Genomic DNA, 22,796 nt, shown 5'->3' with positions numbered 1-22,796 from the left:
CCAGATGACCGCCAGGCACTCTTTTTCCGTGACGGTGTAATTGGTCTCGGCTCTAGTAAGCGTACGACTTGCGTATGCTACGACATATTGGTGGACCCTGGTTTGCGCTGCGCAAGAACAGCGCCGAGGCCTACACCGCTCGCGTCCGTGTGTACCTCCGTTGGGGCCGTAGGGTCGTAGTGACGTAGTATGGGAGGAGACGTCAATAAACGACGGAGCTTGGCGAACGCGTCGTCGCATTCGGACGACCACGAATTTAGGGGCCCATTACTCCTAAGGAGCTTCGTCAGCGGCGATATGATGGTGGCAAAGTTGCGTATGAAACGTCGAAAATATGAGCACAGTCCGACGAAACTGCGCAGTTCTTTGACGGACGTAGGTTTGGAAAATTCGGCCACGGCCCGAAGCTTGGCCGGATCGGGAAGGATTTCGTCCTTGGACACGACGTAGCCTAGGATTGTCAGCTGCCGTGCTGCAAATCGGCACTTCTTCAGATTCAGTTGGAGGCCGGCGTTGCTCAAACGCGTCAGAACATGCCGCAGACGTTGAAGATGCGTGGAGAAGTCCGGAGCGAAAACGACGACGTCGTCCAGGTAACACAAGCACGTGTGCCATTTCAAGTTGCGCAGAACTGTGTCCATCATGCGCTCGAAGGTCGCGGGTGCATTGCACAGACCAAACGGCATGATGTTGAACTCGTACAAGCCGTCGGGCGTGACAAAGGCAGTCTTCGGTCGAGCATCATCAGCCATGGGTACTTGCCAGTACCCCGAGCGCAAATCGAGACATGAAAAGTATTCTGCTCCTTGGAGGCTGTCAATCGCGTCGTCGATTCGCGGCAGCGGATAAACATTCTTCCGAGTGATCTTGTTGAGCCTTCGGTAGTCCACACAGAACCGCACAGAACCGTCCTTCTTGGCAACGAGAACAACAAGAGACGCCTATGGGCTGTCCGAGGGTCGAATAACGTCGCGTCGAAGCATATCGTCGACTTGCTCATTAATTACCCGACGTTCTGTGGGAGACACGCGATATGGACGTTGCCGCAGTGGTGGTTGGGCGCCAGTGTCGAAGCGATGCATAACAGCGGACGTGCGGTCGAGAGAAGTTTGCCCGACATCGAAAGAAGAACGAAATTCTTCCAACAGGCACAGAAGCTGGGAACGCTGGACCGACGTAAGGTTGTCAGCAATGGCGGGACCAAATACATCCGCGGGTAATGAATCAGACGTGGAAACGGCACTGATGGTGCGGGAACTGGTGCAGTGCGAGTCACCGGGTGCGTCCAGAACTTGTGCGTCTTCGAGGGGCTCCACTCTGCCGAGACATTCCCCTCGCACCAACGTAACAATGTGCGGGGATGGGTTGGTAACAAAAATAGCGGTGCTACCCTGAGTGACTTGCACGGTCGCGAAAGGTACCAGCAACCCTTTCCTAGTGCAAACGCGGTCAGATGGCGAAAGGAGTGCAATGGTGTCGCAGAGACAGGCGCAGTAAACTGGCACGGCCGTCGACGAGTTTGGGGGTCTTTGGTATCGTCTTTGACGACGATCTTGGTGAATGCCGATGGACTGTCTGCCGGCGTCAAATGTGAGAACGGAGAGAGTTCGAGGGCGGCTGGTGCGCAGTGAATTATGGCGTCGTGGCGGGAAAGAAAATCCCATCCCAGGATGACGTCGTGGGAGCATGCAGCAATTATGATGAACTCGGCGTCGTACAGAACGTCCTGAACGACGACGCGAGAAGTGCATACTGCTGTAGGCCTAATACTCTGGGAGCTGGCGGTACGGAGGGACATCCCAGAAAGTGGCGTCGTCACTTTTCGGAGTAAGCGGCTAAGTTTGGCGTCCATAACGGATAAGGCGGCTCCGGTGTCGATAAGGGCAGATGCGCGAACACCGTCCACAAACACGTCTATGACATTCGATGGACTTCGCTGAGGGCTTTTACAGTTCGATAGCGTCGCAGCCCTTGCCTCGTGGACTGCGACGACTAGTTTTCCTGCTCTCGTGCGACAGAACGTGGCCGCATGGGTGACAGTGAGCGACGTCGTGGACACGGAGAGCGGCGATTGGATGGAGCTGGGCGTGACGTCGGTGAGATAGGCGGGTCGTAGAATGCACGGCTGGACTGGCTGGTGGTGGTTGACGCGACTCGAGGCGGCTGCACGCGATGACAGTAACGCGCCACGTGACCGGCATAACCGCATGCAAAGCAGACGGGCCTATTGTCGGGCGTGCGCCATCGGTTCGCCGGGGCAGGTCCCGCCCATGTCGTAGGATGCGATTGACGGGGCGGCTGCTGAAACGACGGCATGGTGGGTTGCAGTCGGGGCCTAGGGATGACGGCAGCATACGTAGCCGGCACGCCCGCTTCGAAGGACGGAGGTCTAGCGGCGGCTTCGGCGTAACTGAATGGAGGAGCCGCAGGGATTGCCTGGTGCGTCCTGGCGACAACTTGAGCGTAACTCTGTGGCGCAAGAGTCGGAGGTTGCTGGTGGTACTCAGGCATCACCTCGGCAATTTCCTGCACAATTGCTCGTCGGAGGGGAGGAAGAAGGGTCGTCGACGACTGTTGAACGTACGGCGGGTGGGCGAAGGCCAGGAGAGAGAACTGGCGTGCGATTTCCTCGCGAACGAATGCCTTCACTTCTGCCAGCAGCGTGGCCTGGTCAGGTATGGCCGCCAAGCCAGCAAGCTCTTCGTCGCGTGATGGAGAGCGATGGGTCATCGAAGGTTGCCGGCGGAGCTCCTCGTAGCTCTGGCACAGTGTTATGACCTCGGCCACGGTAGAAGGGTTTTTGGCGAGCAACATGGTGAAGGCATCGTCGTCAATGCCCTTCATAATGTTCCGGATCTTGTCAGACTCGGACATGGTGCCGTTGGCTTTCTTACACAAGTCCAGGATGTCTTCGATATAACTGGTGAGATTCACCGGCCTGCTGAGCTCGTTCGCGTAAGCGCTGTTCTGCTTGCAGCTTACGAACTACAGGGCGGCCAAAAACGTTGATGATTGCGGTCTTGAAATCCGACCAAGTCGCAAAATCGGACGCGTGGTTGTTGTACCACAAGCTTGCTACTCCCGCGAGGTAGAAGACCAAGTTGCTCAACTTGCCTGCTTCATCCCATTTGTTGGGCACGCTCACACGCTCGTAAATTGCGAGCCAGTCCTCCACGTCGGTGCCATCGGCGCCAGTGAAGATAGGTGGATCGCGGATGCGTGGGACACCGGGACATGTGGTCGGTGTGGGAGCGGCGTTTGCTGAGCGGCATCTTGAGGCATGGTAGGCGGCAGAGTACGGGAACGAAGCGCCAGGGGCATCGAATGGGAGCGCAGCACTCTCCACCAATTTGTTAAGCTGTTTATTGGACAGCACTCGGTGACAACGAGCTATGGCGACAGTCAAGGCAAAAGCACGGGCTCCGAGCGCGAGCGGCGTTTAGAAGAGGACGACCCACTAGGAGCCGCTGGAGAGCGCAACCGTTAAACAGTACCAATTGCTTCGCCACATTATTATTTTTTTCCCCGACAAATGCCCCCCATTCACACGGACGAGGCAAACGAAGGGAGAGACCAGTGTTAACAGACTACCCTGGTGGCTTGTACCGCCCGTTTCACCAGCTGCTGACGACGAGCTGCAGACGGCCGATTGCAGACTAGACACCCACTGCCGCTCTCTGCAGGAGCAAGTGCAACAATGTGGCCAAACAAGAGCCCGAAATTCCGATATATCCGCTACTGCCGGGGGATCGTTTGTCCTGTCGGGGAAAAGGTCCCCGTGTCCTCCGAGGACGCGTGGGGGGCTCGCGCCCACTCACTAATCCGTGACGTCGTGGTCACGTGATCCGTAACCCCCCTCTCCCCGTGTACCCCACGGATTTCTCCCTCGTGTGAATACCCCTTTAGGAGATTTGTGGGGGGCGCAATGTTTCTGCCATGCGCATCGCTGATGCGCAAGGAGCTCTCGCGGAGCCATCTGAGCAGGGTAAATGTACTCCTCCCAAGAAGGTTTCATTCCTCCTCGCGAAGGCCATCGTGTGCAGTGTGGGGTGGTGGTAACTGGAAGGGAGGCTGCTGCTCCGATCGGTTCGTGAGCGCTCGAGCTACAGCGTCCGGCCTCTCCTTACTCTCTAGGCCTGCGTGTCCCCGCACCAGACCAACGTATAAGTATTTTCAATCAGTTTCCCAAGAGGCTGCAAATGTTTAATGGGAGACGGCCATTAGTAAAGAGTCGGCACGCCTCCTGCGAATCTGAAATTATGGTGGTGTAGGCCTGCCCGACATTTCGCTCTCCATTTCATTTGCCAATGCGTTGGCGAAACACACGCCCTTGGCGATAAAAGACGCGTTGCAGATGCGCTGCAGAATGATGATGATGATGAAAAACGTTTATTATAAAAGAAAAAGAAAGAGAGTTTGGAGGCCAAAGCATGACCCCAGTACATGGTTGGCGTCCCTAGTCCGGGACACCGCATGACGAGGCCCCGTCTCGCGCCCGTCGCATCAGAGCCCGTTGCGACTCCAGTGAGGAGCAGTTGAGGAGGGCAGTCTCCCATGCCTCTCGTGAAGGGGTAGGGGAAGGGAGCAGGTGGGGATTTTTACTACATGCCCAAACCATGTGGTCGATAGCACAGGTCTCCGCACAGTGTGGGCACCGCCCATCCGTGTTCGGATCGTAGTGCTTTAATATTGCAGGGCAGAGTAGAGTACCTGTCTGCAGGCCCCTTAGAGTTCGCTCATCCGCCTTAAATACCATGTTTCTCGTGTCGCTGCTCACTATTGTGACTACTGAGAGGTTCCAGTTTCTATCTGGAAGCGCCCACGTATAGCACGTTCTCGTTGCCTCCGACTAATTTTCTTATCCATTTTAGGCGCTCCTCCTTTCTTTATGTCGTTCCATGGTCATGTTCCTAGGGAAAGAGGGCGATCGAGATATACCTTCGAAATGGCTCTTGTCAAGGAGGTAGTTCTGGCATTTCTACCAGACCCTCGTCCAAGTTTTCCGGGTGCGAGGGAATGGCCGTTCTTAACAGGATCCCCTTTCCCTACTTCGTCTGGCTGAGACACCCACAGATACCCACACCCACACTTCCTCTGAGAGATGAATGTAGCTGAGTTCAGCTTGGGTTACGAGTTACGCACGCCGATCTCGAGCAGCCTGTCTGTCGGAGTGCCTCTTGGTAACCCTGATGCCACCTTGTAAGACTTTCTGATAATTCAGTCTACTTGCCATTCCGCGCTCTTGTTGAGCCTGTGGAATGGCATAAAACTTCGCGCTTACGGCTCGCTTAAACAAGTCCCGAATGTGATTTCGCTCAGAGCGTTCATTGAAGTTAGTCGAAACTTCATGCTATCGCTGTTGTTATCTGTTATTGGCGAGTGTTTCAGCACGAGTAGCACAGGTTTCCTCCGATATTTGCTTTAACATTCGTACGCGCAACATAGAAGGCATAAAGCAAGAGTGAATGGCTACGTATAGAGTTACTTACGTTAGGGTTGCTTAAAAGCTAACACAATCTATGAAGCCATGTTATGCCGCATTGCCTGAGCAATGACGTTGGATTTCGAGATTCATATATGTTAGCAGTGCCAACTCATTTTTGGCTACATTGACCCTGCTTCAGAGGACGCTCCCTTAGACCTCAGCGACCCAATTGACCCCAGCGCAGCTGGTGGTTGGTTAGAGCAAGTGGCCTGCGATTCCTGTTTCGGTTTCAATGGCGCAAATTTTGGATTACTCTGCGTAAGCGACGTTTGGCCATGGCAGAATTTAATGACTTCAGACCACTTTAATTTGCCCAGGTGACAAAGCTATTGTTTGTCGTTTTGATTTAGCGATTTCCTATTTTGCCTAGTTCAATGGTTCGTTCTAATTGAGGTCGTGACGTAATTCTTATTTCGATTAAGTTATAATAGAAAGACCTGCAGGTAATCATAATTCACTACGGCTTTATTGATCGCGCTTGTGTTTTTCTTCTGGAACAAGCGGTCAATCTATATATAAATGAAAGAGACAGAGTATCCGCAATGTTTTTATTCAAAGGCACGATAGAGGCTGAGCATATAAAAGCACAAAATCAGAACAGCATTGCACAGAAATGCAAGGTAGAAAACAAATGCATCTCGGCTTACAAATAAATTGTAACAAATATTGTAACAAATACAGAGAGAACACAGACAACGCACACATCGCTAGAGTTGGCAGAAGCCGACAAGCTGGTGAAGTATGGCACACTGGGCCAGTGGGTAAAGATCTATGGCGAAAACACAGCGCACAAAGCTGATGAAGAAGGAAGAAGTGGCATATAAACAGCAATGAAGTCGCGAGGCACGACTGGGGTTAACCGAAATAATGCACAGAAAAAAAAGAGCGTACAGAAACCACACGACACCATATATCAGAAAAGCAAAGATACAGTGTGTTGGCTGTGCTTAAAGGGCCCCTCACCGGGTCTGACAATTTTGAGCTAACCAGCGCAATGCATACAGTGGGCGTTCACGATCACGTCTGCCAAAATTTGCAACGCTACGCGCCGTGCAAATGGGTCAAATTTCAAGGTGAACGCTGCTTGCCCTTCCTCTCGCGGGCGCGCGCTTTAGAGAATGAGGGGACGACGTACATGAGAAAATGGCCCTACGTAGATGGTAGTGCTGTGACGTCGCTCCTCGACGTAGACGACTGTGCTCTGACGTCGCCAACAGTAGCACGTGACACTGCGATAATTATTTGTCATAACATGTGTAGTTTGTGTAATTTGTTGCTTGAATAGATTAATAAAACTTGAGATAAATATAGAGACACACAAAGGGAATGTGTGCGTCCTTTTCATTTTTTTTTCGTGAATTGCTGCGAGATGCGGGGCTAATGTGTCTCCCTTTCCCGTGCGTTCGTGCCCCGCGGTTAGCGCATCGAGCAGACGTCAGCCCTGGAAACGAAAGTAATGTTCTGGCGCGTTCGAGCACTCATTATGCTCATTTATTCTACCGCGTCCAAGTAAACGTGAATGCTGCACTGGCTCATAATACCGCCACTCTCGTGCCCGTACAATTGTCTCAACTTTCATGCCCGTCCCGCAGAAACAGGCAATACACCACAGAGAAGGCCGACAAAACGCCCACGGCCGCTACATGAAAAAAAGGTACCGTGCAACGCCGCTCGCGTGCTCGGGCTGGCTCGGGCACGTCATGCGCACGTGACCATGCATGCGCATGACGTGTTTATGCGTATGTGTCAAGTGAAGAGGGCAGGGAAGGGATTTGGCTTGCGAAGGCTACACGGGGCGAGTGGCAAGGGTTTGAAACTCGCCTCCTCGCGTCATGGTTTCGCGCCGCTACAAATTATTGTTTTTCTGAGCTCGTAGTGAACCGATTTGAAAAACTCTTGCGGCATACTGCTCTTCATTCGGCACACAACAACTTCCAGCGTCTAACTAAAATTTGCTTTGTGGCCTGGTGAGGGGCCCTTTAAGAGCAGCTAGCCCAAAGTGAAAAAAAAAATGCCCCCACCCCCCCCGAAGGGAATCGTGAGGAAATGCGAATGCATTTCTTGCGCCGAGAGTACACGGCGTAGTAATTTTAATGGCGTAAAGCTGGACACATCGACGCGCTCAAGTGTCTCCCTTTTGGGCGCCTCTTTCAACGAACGCTTCCTACGTGTGTTCGTAATCACCTCAGGGATGTTGCCACCGCCTTCAATGCAGCACAAACGCGTTTAGAACGCGCTGTTTTCAGGCTGTGCCAAGGCAGCACAAACGCTACAAACGCGTTTCAAACGCACTGCATTGAGGCGGTGGCGCAGGGAGGAGAGAGAGCGAACGGCGAGAGAAGGAGCGGCGAATCACTGCACCTACCCTCTCCTACACTCTCTCCACACACGCCAGAGCGCGCTCCTCCTCTCCACTCACTCTCCGCTACTCCGCCCGCACCGCCTGCTCCGGTTGCTAGGGGCGAGGATAAGCGCGCGCGCCCGCAGCTGTTGCTATAGGAGAGGGAGTGAGAGCGGAGAGGCGCGCGGACAACGCCGGATGCCTTACATAGCCCGACTAAGAAATGCATTCGCATTTTAAAAAGGCGAACTTGATGCTTCGCATTGCCTGCTTGTCCACGGAAGGGTAGGGCTTTGCAGTATTTATTCGTGGTCCGAGCCTTCGGGAAACACGTCGTGAAGCATGCGAGGCCCAGAGAAAGCTCCTCAACGTTTCGCGCCGAGCTCAGCGCACAGACGCTCGCGTCGGTGGCAGACGCAGCACGCGTCGCCTCGGCTTGACGCTGTGCCCCCCTTTGCTACACTGGATACGTTGCACAATGTTCACATCTAGCCGCCGTGTAGAGCCACAAACTGTTTTTTAGCGAACCTCGCCGTCCTTACAAGCTGCAGAAAAAGGTTACAACTGCGCGAATAAGACGCCACGTAAGGAAGATAGAAACACGCACACACACGAAGCGCAACGTGTGTGTGCTTACTTCTATGTTTCTTAGATGGTGTCTTATTCGCGCAGTTGTAACCTTTTTCTGAATAAATGACCCAACTAGCCCAACAATGTCATTCTACAAGCTTCGCTTGAAAACGTGCACCACCTGTTGTCTCCCACACGAAAACACCGGCGCAGCCGACGTGGACGAAACCTTCCCGCTGTCATTCATGGGCTTGTCGTTGGTATGGCGGTACGGCTGGTACGCGAATCGTAGATGGTGTTTATGACATTACGGCTGAAGAAAAATAACCACCTAAGGTGTGTTGAATAAATTGTTTTTATGTATAAAGAACATGCCAAATTTGTGCGTATAATTTTTTTGTAAAAACAATTTTGTTGGATTGATGATAACTTTTTTTTCCGCGTTTGCGTCCTCTGGCGTTTGGTGAGAGCACTAGTTCGTTACGTAGTCGTGACGTATTTCCTGAGGCCAGATTTCGCGGAGTGTCCTCTCTGAACGTTGACTACGTTAACTCCTCGTTGGGAATGGCTTACTGCTACCCCATAGTAGAGTACAAAGTACTATAATCCGTTAACCACTTTTATGAATACAAACTGCACCACCACTTCAATAACTTAGCTATGTCGGGAGAGAGAGAACAAACAATTATTTCAAACAAGTTGAGTCTCTAGTGGTTGGACCTCCTAGTCCAAAAGACCATCGGCGCTTGCCGCCGTCCGGATTCGGTCGACCAGGGCTTGTTGGTGCCCTGGGTCAGACATGGATAGAGTCGCCTCCCACTCGACTAATGTAGGATTATATTTGACCGATATATTGGCATTGTCTTGGCACTCCCAGACCTTATGAAATAAGGTGGCCGTCTGGGGACAGAATTTAAATTGCGGATTGTACGCCCAAGGATCTATTTTGGACAAGATATAAAGTTTTGAATAACATAAAGATTGTAATCATCGCCACGCGACCTGCGTTGCCTTATCTAATTTAGGATCAGGCGGGGGTAGAGTGCGTCTCTCAGCCTAATGTGTTGCAGGATATCGGTATAGGAAAGGAGGGGCTGGGGGTCGTCCTGGTCAGCAAGAAGTTGCGCTGTGGAGGAAGCAGCGGAGGTCCGGTGTAAGAGTTCGAGGGGCGGAGGCGTGAGCAAGCTCATTGCCTCGATCTCCTGCGTGCCCTGGTACCCACAGCAGCTCCAGATACCACCAGATATCGCCACCAGATACCGCATCACCGGGCCAAGCCGCTCATGCGAGGTAGCTAAGTCAGAACCACCGACGGAGACATCACGTGCAACCTCCGTTCTACAGTGCACAGCCTGGCTGCGCCCGATGGTGGCGAGGCAGTAATGGGGCGTCCTAAGAAAGTGCGTACTGCCGAGGAGGAAGCCGCGCATCTCGCAGCTAGACGTGTCGGTGGACGGGTAACCAAGCTTTGTGCGACTTATTGCAAACTTCCCAATTATTAAATGCGAAGCATTTCTTAGCGAACTTCTGAGACTTTGAGCGTATCTATCTATCTATCTAGGCGCCTACGACTTTGTGCTCTCCTGGCCGTTTCGTTAATAGGATGTACACCAAAACTGGTATAGCGTAACGTGACTTTATGACGAACATAAATGACAGGTCATATTTCTTTAAGGGAGAGCTGCATACTGCTTTCTCAGGGTAAAGTGCACAGTACTCTGAATTATTCAATATGTATTTAGTAGGGGTGTGCGAATATTCGAAAATTTCGAATAATGAATCGAATAGCATTATATTCGATTCGCTACTGGAATCGAATAGTACATATTCGAAACATCGAATAATTTTCGAATAGTTTGTGTGTAAGTAGCACCAACGGGAGAACCCCGAACGAACGAAAGATTGGAACAGCTAAAGGTAATTTTTGTTCTTTTAATCACTAAATTACCGATGTATGTACATGCAGCTCTAGCTTTTGCGGGACTACCGACGTGGTATTTATTGCCAGGTGAAGGCGATTTTTCTGAAAAGTCCGCTCTTACTCAGTTTTCACTGTGCTGCAGCTCCATCACATTATTCAGTTCCTGTCTTCATCCAGTAATAACTGAAGGTGGGAATTACGACAGCGTTCAGCTTAATGAATAAAAGACGCAAGTCTTCTGTTTGCGTCAATTGCTCTTCAGCTTTCGACACTATTTACATTCTTTCGGAGCCGAGACCCATGTTGTGATAACAGGTTTACCCGTTTCATTACATCTTTAGCTGTATTCGTAGTGTTCGCTTCAAAATTGTTCAGTCGTTATGTCGCAATTCTATTTAAAAGCAGGAAACCAAGTATCACCTTCCTCGCTGTATTTAACTTACAACCTATAAATATTTCGCAGGCCCTGGTGGTTGTTGTATACGAGCTTACCAGCGTTTTCATAGTTGTGGTATACTGAGTTGGTTAAAAGTAACCGTAAAGTTTCTTGGTGAAAGTTTGGGAATATTTTGTTCAAAAAAAATGTTGTTGAGCTCTAAGACTTATTATTCAAAAGTAGTTCTGCGTAATCCCGCAATGTGGCGGAAGCGTTGAGAACCCTTCGGCCAGCAACTAAGAAGCTTCCTTTCTGAGAAATCCGTACGTATTTCCTTGTGGCTTCGTGCTACAATCAGGTGTTCGTCAATTTCCCTTTCTTGAGTTACTGTTTTGAAAATCGTTACCTTACTATTCGAAAACTATTCGAAGAGTATTCGATTAATATTCGTATTTGATTCGGTGTCATCACTATTCGATTGGTATTCGGTTCCGTTCTGAAATTCACTATTCGCACACCCCTAGTATTTAGCCAGAACCCTTTTGACTTCAGAAAGAGGCGCAGTTGCGTACACCTCTTCAACAGCAGATTATGTAGTACTCTGAGTTCTTCGTTTTTCTTTCCAAACACACGTAACCTTTTTCCAGTTTGTGTTCGAGAGATTGCATGGGCAGCTTGCCGCTTTCCAACAGCAGTTTACTTATCGTTCTATATTGTTTCTTTACTGAAAAGAACTGAGTCGTTCCTTTTAAAGGAGCCCTGCCGCACTTTTTCAACATGGTCAGAAAACGCGGCTGATCGGTAGTCGAGGCTCCCGAAACCCCTCCTGACGCCTGGCTCGATTCTGCGCTTGTGCCACGCAATATTACACGAGTTGAGGAGACTCTTCCCTCTTCCCAATGACCTTCATATTGTCACGTGGTCGTGACGTCGACGAAGACAGCAGTCAGCACGTCCGAGATGAAACTGTTTATTTGGCCGAACTTGTGGCCGGGAAACTGAAACTCAAACTACAGCAATACACTTATAGCGTCGAACAGAGCGTCGACCGTCGATCAACTGACCAGCGGCCAAGTGCGTCGGCTTTTATACAGGCGCTATCGAACTTTCCAGCGATATCGCTGGTGGCGGCGTTATCTCTCGATAAAGCTGGAGCATTCGCGTGTGGCGCGAAATCTTAACAAAACGATCTACTACAATCGAGAAGCTTCTCGAACACTGCTTGACGGACAGCCTCGAGCGTTGATAACCGTCCTTGCTGGTCAAACCCAAAAAAACATAAAATCAAACAAGAAGTGGGCGTGGCATTGCCCCCCTCTGAAAAAGCATCGTCCCGATGCTTGTGAAAGATCAAAGAAGAGAGAAAAAAAACAAGTGCATACATAAATAAATTACAATAACAAAGGTAAAAGTAGAGTCCCCAGGTTCGCTAACGTGCAAAAAACGGCTTAAGGCGCACGACATGAACGACTTCAGGTCGTGCGCGGCGTCGCTGGGAGTTGGTAATGCCGTCCGGGATGACCTCGTAGTCAAGAGCGCGGAGACGTCGAAGAACCTTGTATGGGCCGAAGTATCGCCGAAGGAGTTTTTCGCTAAGCCCACGTCGGCGTATCGGCGTCCAGACCCAGACACGGTCACCGGGCTGGTATTCCACGGAGCGTCGTCGAAGATTGTAGCGACGGCTGTCGGTGTGCTGCTGGGTCTTGATGCGCAGGCGGGCGAGCTGTCGAGCTTCCTCGGCACGTTGTAAGTAAGCCGCGGCGTCGAGGTTTTCTTCGTCGGTGACGTTCGGTAGCATGGCGTCGAGCGTCGTCGCCGGGCTCCTTCCGTAGACCAACTTGTACGGCGTCATCTGCGTCGTTTCTTGGACGGCCGTGTTGTAAGCAAAGGTCACGTACGGAAGGACGGCGTCCCACGTCTTGTGCTCAACGTCGACGTACATGGCCAGCATGTCGGCGATGGTCTTACTTAGACGCTCGGTGAGGCCATTGGTCTGCGGGTGGTAGGCGGTGGTGCGGCGGTGGCTCGTCTCGCTGTATTTTAAGATCGCCTGAGTTAGGTCCGCAGTAAAGGCGGTACCTCTGTCTGTGATGAGGACCTCTGGGGCACCATGTCGCAAGACGATGTTCTCCACGAAGAACTTGGCTACCTCGGCAGCACTGCCTTTGGGCAAGGCCTTTGTCTCGGCGTAGCGGGTGAGGTAGTCAGTTGCTACGACGATCCACTTGTTGCCAGAAGTCGACGTTGGGAACGGCCCCAGTAGGTCCATCCCGATTTGCTAGAACGGCCGGTGAGGTGGTTCGATTGGCTGCAGAAGTCCCGCGGGCCTCGTCGGCGGTGTCTTCCGTCGCTGGCAATCTCGGCAAGTCTTAAAGTAGTGGGCGACGTCGGCAGCAAGGCGTGGCCAGTAGCATTTTTCCTGTATTCTGGCCAGCGTGCGGGCAACACCGAGGTGCCCAGCCGTCGGGTCGTCGTGTAGTGCCTGGAGGACCTCTGGTCGCAATGATGAGGGCACGACAAGAAGGTAGTCGGTTCGAAGTGCCGAAAAGTTCTTCTTCATGAGAATGCCGTTTCGTAAGAAAAACGACGGCAGTGCTCGCTTGAATACCTTCAGAACAACGGCGGTCTTGCACTCGAGGTACTCCATAAGGCCCCCCAGTTCCGCGTCGGCTCGTTGCCTTTCGGCGAAGTCGTCAGCACTTATAGTTCCGAGGAAGCAGTCGTCGTCCTCTTGCGGCGGCGCGTCGACGGGGGCTCGGGACAGGCAGTCGGCGTCAGAGTGTTTTCGTCCGGACTTGTACACGACGGTAATGTCAAATTCTTGAAGCCTCAGACTCCATCGTGCGAGACGACCTGAAGGGTCCTTCAAGTTAGCTAGCCAACATAAGGCGTGATGGTCACTGACAACTTTGAAGGGCCTGCCATAGAGGTAGGGGCGAAACTTTGACGTAGCCCAGATGATGGCAAGGCATTCCTTTTCTGTTGTGGAATAGTTGGCTTCTGCCTTGGATAGTGACCGCCTAGCATAACTGATAACCCTTTCAAACCCGTCAGTCGTTTGCACAAGGACGGCACCAAGTCCTACGCTGCTTGCGTCGGTGTGTATTTCCGTATCGGCGCAATCGTCGAAATGCGCAAGTATGGGTGGCGTCTGCAGGCGTCGTTTAAGTTCTTGAAATGCTTGCACTTGCGCCGTTTCCCACCTGAATTCCACGTTAGCCTTCGTGAGAAGCGTCAGTGGTTCGGCGATCCGTGAAAAGTTTTTGACGAAGCGTCTGTAATAGGCGCATAAGCCGAGAAATCGGCGCACGGCCTTCTTGTCGGTGGCTGGCGCAAAGTCGGCGATGGCAGCTGTTTTCCGCGGGTCTGGCCGCACTCCAGACTTGCTGATCACATGACCCAGAAACAGGAGCTCGTCGTATGCGAATCGGCACTTTTCTGGCTTCAGGGTCAGTCCAGAGGTCTTGATTGTTTGAAGTATTGCCTCAAGCCGCCGGAGATGCTCGTCGAAGGTCGAGGAAAACACGACGACGTCGTCCAAATACACAAGGCACGTCTGCCACTTCAATCCGGCCAGTACGCTGTCCATGACGCGCTGGAACGTCGCAGGTGCCGAGCAAAGACCGAAAGGCATGACCTTGAACTCAAAGAGGCCGTCGGGCGTTATAAAAGCGGTCTTTTCTCGGTCTCTTTCGTCTACTTCGATCTGCCAATAGCCGGTCTTGAGGTCCATCGACGAAAAGTACGTCGCGTTGTGAAGTCGATCGAGGGTGTCGTCTATCCGTGGGAGGGGGTACACGTCCTTCTTCGTGATTTTATTCAGGCGCCGATAATCAACGCAGAAGCGCAGTGTCCCGTCCTTCTTCTTCACTAACACCACGGGTGACGCCCACGGACTCTTTGAAGGCTGGATGATGTCGTCGCGAAGCATTTCGTCCACTTGTTTCTTTATGGCCTCACGTTCTCGCGTCGAAACTCTGTAGGGGCTCTGTCGGAGTGGTCGAGAATTTTCTTCTGTTATAATGCGGTGCTTAGCAAGGGGCGTTTGTCGGACCCGAGATGACGACGAGAAACAGTCCTTGTATTGCAGGAGCAGGGTTTTGAGCTGGTCTTGCTTGATCTTCGGAAGGCTCGGGTTGACGTCAAAATCCGGTTCGGGACCTCTATTCGTCGAAGCAGGTTCGGCAGCATCGAAGAGGGCGAAAGCATCGCTGGCGGCTACACATTCGTCGATGTAGGCAACCGTCGCACCCATGTTGAGGTGCCTATATTCGTGGCTGAAGTTTGTCAGCAGTACCTTTGCTTTACCGTCATGCAGCTCGGCGATACCTCTTGCGACGCAAATTTGACGGTTCAGGAGTAGTTGCTGATCGCCGTCTATTACGCCTTCAAGGTTCGCAGGTTTTTCGGTGCCGACGGAAATAATGACGCTGGAGCGCGGCGGAACGGTCACCTGCTCTTCTATCACCTTCAGTGCATGGTTCCTTGGCGTCGCGTGGGGTGGGAGCGCTTTGTCTGAGGTTAGTGTTATCGACTCAGACCTCAGGTCGATAACGGCGCCGTGGTCACTTAGGAAGTCCATTCCGAGTATCACATCCCTGGAGCAGTTTTGTAGGATTACAAAGCTCGCAGGATAAGTCCGGTTATCGATGGTGATTCTCGCCGTACAGACACCAATCGGCGTTATCAGGTGGCCTCCAGCTGTCCGGATTTCGGGTCCACTCCAAGCGGTCTTTACTTTCTTCAGCTTGGTGGCGAATGGCCCACTGACGACGGAATAGTCGGCTCCGGTGTCGACGAGAGCTGTGACGCTGTGGCCGTCGATAAGAACATCGAGGTCGCTAGTCCGTCGTCTTGCGTTGCGGTTAGGTCGTGGCGTCGGATCACGGCTTCGTCGATTGGTCCCGCTGTTTCGACGTTGCGTCGTCAGGTTTTCTTCGGGCCGCGAAATTTCGTCGTGAGGGCTCCGTCCGGTTTGCGTCGTGTTCTGAAGGTCTCGTCGCGTTGTCGTCGTCGGCGGCCGCGGAGGATCTTCGGCATTTCGTCGTACAGCAACCGCACCTCCATCGGTTGCTGCCCTTAGTTTCCCGGATACGGGCTAGGCGACCGGCCCCGGTTTGGGCCCGTGTACTGCCGGCGGCGCGGTGACATGTAGCGGCCGGGTGACGGCGATCGGGAAGGTCGTCGTTCTTGCCACTGTGTTCTGGTGAGGTTGTCGTCAATGTCGCGAGGCCGTTCGCCTGGCTGCGGGCGCGGCGCGTTGATGGCGAATCCGCGTAGCCCCATCTGTCGGTATTGGCAGCGGCGGTACGTGTGGCCGGCCTCCCCGCAGTGGTAGCAGAGCGGGCGGTTGTCAGGGGCACGCCAAACGTCGGTCTTTCGGGGGCCGCATCCTTGTCCTGTCGGCGGGCGGTATGGCGTCGTTGGTATGGCGTCGGCGCGGCGTCTTGACGCGGGCGAGGAGGGGGGGCGTTGCGTCGGGCTGCAGCAGCATAGTTCATTGCTTGCAGCTGCGGCTGCGCTGCATAGGGGGTGCGCAGCGACTGCTGCATTTCCTCGTGGACCATGTCGGCGATCGAATCCACTTGAGGCTGCGCTGAAGGCAACAGCTTGCGCAGCTCCTCCCGCACTATCGCTCTGATGGTTTCCCGTAGGTCGTCGGTGCCTTGCGAGTGCGCTTCGGTGTAGCCTGTCGACAGGGTTGAGCGGTTGTACTGCTTCGTCCTAATCTCGAGGGATTTTTCAATTGTTGTAGCCTCCTTTAGGAATTCGGTGACAGTTTTCGGTGGGTTGCGCACCAATCCTGCAAAGAGGTCTTGTTTCACTCCCCGCATAAGGAAGCGCACCTTTTTTTCCTCAGGCATGGCAGCATCGGCCAGGCGGAAAAGTCGCGTCATCTCTTCCGTGTAGATAGTGACCATCTCATTCGGTAGCTGTGCTCTTGTCTCCAGCAAAGCAGCGGCCTTTTCCTTGCGGACGATGCTCGCGAAGGTATTGAGGAACGTCGTCCGAAAGAGGTCCGAGGATTGAAGGCTCGATTCATGGTTTTCGAACCACGTCTTCGCGGCGTCTTCTAAGTAGAAGTAGACGTGGCGCAGCTTCTCTTCAGTGTCCCAGTGGTTGAAGGCGGCGACTCACTCGTACGTCTCCAGCCAGCTCTCCGGGTCTTCAAATGACGATCCACGGAAAGTTGGTGGCTCCCTTGGCTGTTGCATCACTACCGTTGTAGGCGGCAGGGGGTCTGTCATCGTCTCGTCGGTCGATGTGACGGTCTTCGGCTGCCTGGCGTTTTCGGGTAGGAGCCCGTACTCTGGTTGTAGTCCCTTCTGCCGGCGACTGGTTCGAGGATCCGGGTTGTCCTTAGAGTCGTCTTCTTCGCGGCTTGGGCTTGGGTCAGCGCTCCTCGGTGGCGTCCGGATCATGAAGCAGCACCTCCACTTCGAGAAGCTTCTCGAACACTGCTTCGCGGACAGCCTCGAGCGTTGATAACCGTCCTTGCTGGTCAAACCCAAAAAACATAAAATCAAACAAGAAGTGGGCGTGGCAATATTGGCCTGGTGTGCGACCGATGGCGGCGCTGCGAACGGCGCCTGTATGACGTCAGAGCGGGGATTCGCGCGCTTTCGTCTGCTACGTAGGCCCAGCGCCATGTTGAAACCACCGTTGTGGTAAATCTCAACAAAAAAGCAGTTAACTTGGTTATCTTGCGTATGGTGACTACTGACGCTGTTCGAACAACCGTGGGTCTGCTTTTAAAGTTCATTTAGAACTACAGCTCTTTGTTTCTTAGAACTACGGCCGCTTGTCTCCGCGGCGAGTGCTGCGCAATGGCGAAGTACTGCTCTGTGCCTCAGTGTACTTCGTCCGCTCGTGAAAAAGGCGTTCACAACTATCCTAAGGACCCAAAGCTGTAGAAGGAGTGGATAGTCAAGCTCAGAATGGGAAAGCGCGCCACGCCTTCATCGACAGTGTGCAGCAAGCGCTTCGCGGACAGTGACTTCTGCTATCCACTGTAAGCGCCACTCTTAGGTAAGCTTGTGACCGTGTTTAAGCGCCTCACCAATACTTAAGCCGCTTATTGCACGCAGGCTATAATCATAGGCGACTTACACCAGGTGCGATGCCGTCCCATAACCTGCCGCGAAGGCCCCTAAGAGGGAGCCGACGACACGGCTTCCGATTCGCCTCGCAGGAAAAAGCGCCTCGTGAGCTCAGCTGAGCGGCGCGGAAATCTAAGACTACCGCTGTATTTGGATGGTGTACATACGTATTTTACTTATGGAGGCAAGCGCGCGCCTAGCAGTGGACTGCTTGTCATAAAGTCATAAGCGAAACCTGTTGCCGCTGTTTAGTGCACATTCTCTAAAAGTTTTCAACTGAGGCAGTGCAGACACGTTTTTAAAAGCGGAGCTCTTAAAGCTTTTCGTTAGGCTGCGTGGCGTGAAACTCGACCCAGCTTGCCTTTGCCACGTCGATCTCTGTGGCCCTGTGCGTGGTATAATCAGCGATTAATTATTTTTATATTCTAATACTCATGCGACGGTCCTGTGCGGTGTTAATATAAACTACGACGTAATATCGTACTCACTGAACCAACCTTAAGGGACAAACTGCGATCATGGGCATCGGCAGGGGAGTGTGCAACAAGGCGGCACTTGCGCAGTTGTTTGCAGGACGAGAGCTGCGACGGTGATGCGATCTCCGTTGACGGCCTCGACCGCGCATTCAACAACGTGGCCTGCGTCGTATGTCAGAGGTGGAGTGATGTCAGAGTGATGTATGTATGTCAGAGTGATGTCAGAGGTGGAGTGCTGACGGACTGGGTGCAGCTTGTCTAAGCTGAACGTAATTTTCTGCCCATCATCATCTCCGCCGGGCTCTTTCCAGTCTCTGAATGTGGGGTGGTATGTTGTTTATATAAGAAGCGGGATATCTTGCATTGGGTGTCGTTTCCCGACTGTTTCTTCAACGCTTCTTTTACTTCCCTCACCATTCTTTCGGCCCTTCCATTACTAGAACGGTGATAAGGTGCTGTAAACACTGAGCGGATGCTGTTAAGCTTGAGAAACGCTTGCATCTCCTCGCTCGTAAATGCGGTTCCGTTGTCGGAAACGATAACATCTGGAACTCCGTGAGTGGCAAACAGTGCACGTAGAGCTGAGATTACTGCCGAAGTTTTCATGGAAGGCATAATCTTCACTTCAGCCCAGTTGGAGAATGCGTCCACCACGACGAGAAAAACTTCGCCTTGTACTGGTCCGGCAAAGTCAATGTGCAAACGGCTCCAAGGTTGATCTGGCTTAACCCAGAAGTGAACTGGTTCTTTTGGATCGATTTGACGGTTCACTTGGCATCTTTCACAGTGACGCACAAATTCCTCGATTTCTTTGTCCATTTTCGGCCACCATATTAGCGATCTTGCTTGACTCTTCATAGCTGTCATGCCAGGATGATTTGCGTGCAACAAACGAAGAACATTATTTCTTGCTGCTTGAGGTATGACCACTCGATTTCCCCAGAGAATGCAATCCCGATGCAGAGATAACTCATTCTTTCTTGTTGCAAAAGCCGCAAGATCGTTGTCAAACTTTGTTGGCCAACCAGAGAGAATGTAATTCTTCACAGTTGGCAATATATGGTCCCTCTTCGTGAGTTCCGCGATGTCAGACGCTTGTAAGGGTGGATACTCCACAGCGTCCAACAGCAACACGTCACCAGGTGGTTGCGTCTCGTCTTCGCGTCCCGGTACTGGAAGACGGCTTAATGCGTCAGCGTTGCTGTTGCGGGGACCTGGTCGATATTCCAAGGTGTAGTCATATGCAGCCAAAAGAAGAATCCAACGAAGCATTCTTGGGGAAACAACTTCCGGAATGCGTTTCTCTCTGTTAAACAATCCCAGCAGAGGCTGGTGATCAGTTGTAACAATGAAGTTACGTCCAGCCAAATATTGGTGGAACTTCTTTACGCCATACACAATGGCTAAGCCCTCCTTGTCAATCTGCGCATACTTTCGCTCGCTCGATCCAAGTGTTTTAGAAGCGTATGCTATTGGGCGTTCTGTGCCATCTTGTTCCCGGTGAGCCAACACGGCTCCAATACCAACAGGTGATGCGTCGCACGACAGCACAATTGTTTGCTTCGGGTCATACGAAATAAGAACTGCTTCTGACGATAACAAGTTCTTCAGCGCAACAAAGGCTCGGTCGTGTTGGCTATTCCAGCTCCAAGCACTGTCTTTGTCCAACAAGCGGTGAAGTGGTTCCGCGACTTCTGCTTTTCCTTTTAGGAATCGGCTATAAAAATTAATTAGCCCAAGGAATGATTGCAGTTCCTTCTTTGATGACGGCGTCGGTGCGTTCAGGATCGCGTCCACTTTGCTTGTAGAAGGATGAATGCCCGTAGCATCAATCACATGACCCAAAAACTCAATGCTCGGCTTGCGGAATTAGCATTTTTCTTTGTTCACCCGCAGACGTGCATTCTGTAGCCGGGTGAGCACTGCCTCTAGGCGTTCTGCGTGCTGTTCTGGCGTCTCTCCTGAGATTAAGATGTCATCGAGATAGCATTGGCTCCCGATACTCCTGCCAACAACGCGTCCATGGTGCGCTGAAACAACCACGGCGCTACGGTAATTCCAAAAGGCAGTCTGCGCACTTTAAATAAGCCCTTCACAGTGTTTACAGTAAGGACATCAGCTGATGCGTCGTCCACAACAAGCTGTTGATAGGCCTGAGCCAAATCCAGCTTCGTGAAAATTTTGCTTGGCCCTAGCGTTGCTAGCATTTCATCAGTTGTGGGCAAGGGATAGACGCTACTTTGAACGGCCTTGTTCACCGTGCTGCGATAATCACCACACAAGCATACGGAACCATTTCGCTTTCTCACGACTACGATGGGGGTTGCCCATGTAGAGGACTGTACTGGCTCCCACACGCCTTGCTTAACAAGCCTGTCTATCTCTGCTGCCACGTCATCTCGAAGGGCAAACGGACTGCTCTGCTTTTCAAAAACACCGGCTGTGCTTCATTTTTTAGATCAATGTGCACTGGTTGTTGAGTGCATCCTGGAAGATCACTCGCAAAGACCTCTTGAAATCGCTGAAGCATTTCTGACTCATCAGATATTTTCTTTATTCCTTGAATTTTAATTCCTAAAGCCTTAAACCAACTTCTTCCAAGAAGACTACTACCTTGCTTGTTCACCACTAGTAAAGGCAACTTTGCACATTTTTCTTTGAAACGCACTTCGACTATTGCTTTTCCCAGCATCTCAAGTGGCTCTTTCGTCCAAGTCACAAGCTGCGTCCGGTACTGACTAGCGGAATTTTGCCTGCGCGTCCTTCAATTGCTCGCCACGTTTCTTGGCTAACCAGCGAGTGAGACGCTCCTGAGTCTACTTCCATCTGCACCTCTTTCCCTTGGATCAGCACAGTGGTAATAAATTTTTCTGACTCGCGAACTTCGTAAACAGAGTAAAGCTCTTCCACTTCGTGCAGCGGTCTGCTTGCCTGACTTTGCTTCCGTGCCGGATTTTTTCCTCGCTTCTGTGCCGCAGTTTGATTATGACTTGACGGCGATTCTTTTCTGAAGCGACAAACTCTAGCGATATGGCCTTTTTTCTTGCAATAGTGACAAGCTTCATAACGAAATTTGCAAGTTTTAGAACTGTGCTCACCATTGCAGCGGTAACAGACGCCATCTCTGGACGCAGCTGGCTCCTTTGGGCGCGTTTCGTGGAGGGCCGCGTCGCCTATGCAGTTCGCGTCGCTGAGGCTCTGTGTCCTGATTTCTCGTTGCTGCCGTTGGGTTGCTTCCGCTGTCACGGCCATGTCGTACGCCACAGTGAATGTCAGGTCCCTTTCTGCCAGTAGGCGTTGCTGCACAGCCTCGTTGCTGATGCCGAAGACGAAACGATCTCGCATCATCTCGTCCATAGGAAGCGTGTCGTCTCCGAAGCCACAGTTTTCAGCCAGTCTTCTCAGCGCTGTCACGTAATCTGCGACGCTTTCGCCTTGCGCTTGGTTACGCTTGTAAAATAAAAATCTACCGCACAGCACTGACGGCTTCGGATGCATGTGTTCTCGGACCGCTTTCTTGATCTTCTCGTAAGCTGCAGCAGTTGGCCTTTCGGGTTTGACCAGCGTCACGATGAGACTGTACGTTTCTTCTCCACAGGAGCTGAGTAAAACAGCACGCTTTTCTTCATCCTTCGAAAGCTTGTTGGCTTCACAGTACATTTCAAGTCGCTCCACGTACTCGTCCCATGACGCACTTGTACCGAGGCGATACTCCCCGATGCCGCTGACTGGCATTGCACTGCGCGTCTTGTTCGGGCCTGCGCTGGTCCGCTGCCTGTCTTCGTCGCCACTGTAATGGACGTGACTCGGAGCCAGACGCTCAGCAACAGAACAAAAGGTTTATTGCGCGTTCCCATAAATAGCGGCTAACAGATGACGTCATTTGCACGTGGCTCACGTGCGTCTCAACACAGAGAGCGGCGTTTGGTGCCGCGTCCTAACAGACACCTACCGATGCAGCTAATTACACGAAAGTGAAAGCTGCCTTGCTGAAGCGATTTAGATTCACCGTGGAAGGCTTCCGTGATCGGTTCCGTACGGGAAGGCCAGCTGATGGCGAGACGGCAACGCAGTATGCTGCGCGGCTCAGCCATTATTTTGACAGGTGGATCGAACTTTCAGAGACGGCACAGGAGTACGGTGAGCTTAGAGAGCTTCTAATCAGAGAGCAATTTCTCACCAGTTGCCACCCGAGCCTGTCGCTGTATCTGAAAGAGAGGAAAGCTAAATCGCTTGACGACATGCTTGAGTTGGCCGATCAATTCTTGGAAGCGCAAGGTGGCACAAATCTGGCCAAGGTAAAAAAGGAGGTTCCTACGGATTCGAAGAAATCGGCACCCGAAGAAAAGAAGAATTCTCAGGATGGCGCTGCGAGATGTTACTTGTGTAACCGACTGGGCCATCGCGCTAACAGTTGTCGGACCAACTTTTCACGTCCCGGTGTGACGAAATGTTTTAAATGCGGACGAACGGGATACAAAGCCGACGCGTGCCGCAGCGGGGGAAAGGAGATTCCCCAGGTATCTT

General features: G+C 52.2%; 1 protein-coding gene across 1 annotated transcript in view; it reads right to left on the bottom strand.

Annotated features, from left to right (window-relative positions):
- Window positions 1-22,004, bottom strand: part of LOC125758642 (uncharacterized) — an 86,011-nt gene extending 64,007 nt beyond the window's left edge. Inside the window, exon 1 of the mRNA XM_049416062.1 lies at window positions 21,368-22,004. Coding sequence (XP_049272019.1) covers window positions 21,368-22,004 — 637 coding nt within the window. The remainder of the gene's footprint in view (window positions 1-21,367) is intronic.
- Window positions 22,005-22,796: the final 792 nt, after the last annotated feature.

This window comes from Rhipicephalus sanguineus, chromosome 5 (genome assembly GCF_013339695.2).
Source record: "Rhipicephalus sanguineus isolate Rsan-2018 chromosome 5, BIME_Rsan_1.4, whole genome shotgun sequence".
NCBI classification, from domain to species: Eukaryota; Metazoa; Arthropoda; class Arachnida; order Ixodida; family Ixodidae; genus Rhipicephalus; species Rhipicephalus sanguineus.
Note: the sequence above shows the minus strand (reverse complement) of the source record. Positions and strands in the feature narration are given on the sequence as shown.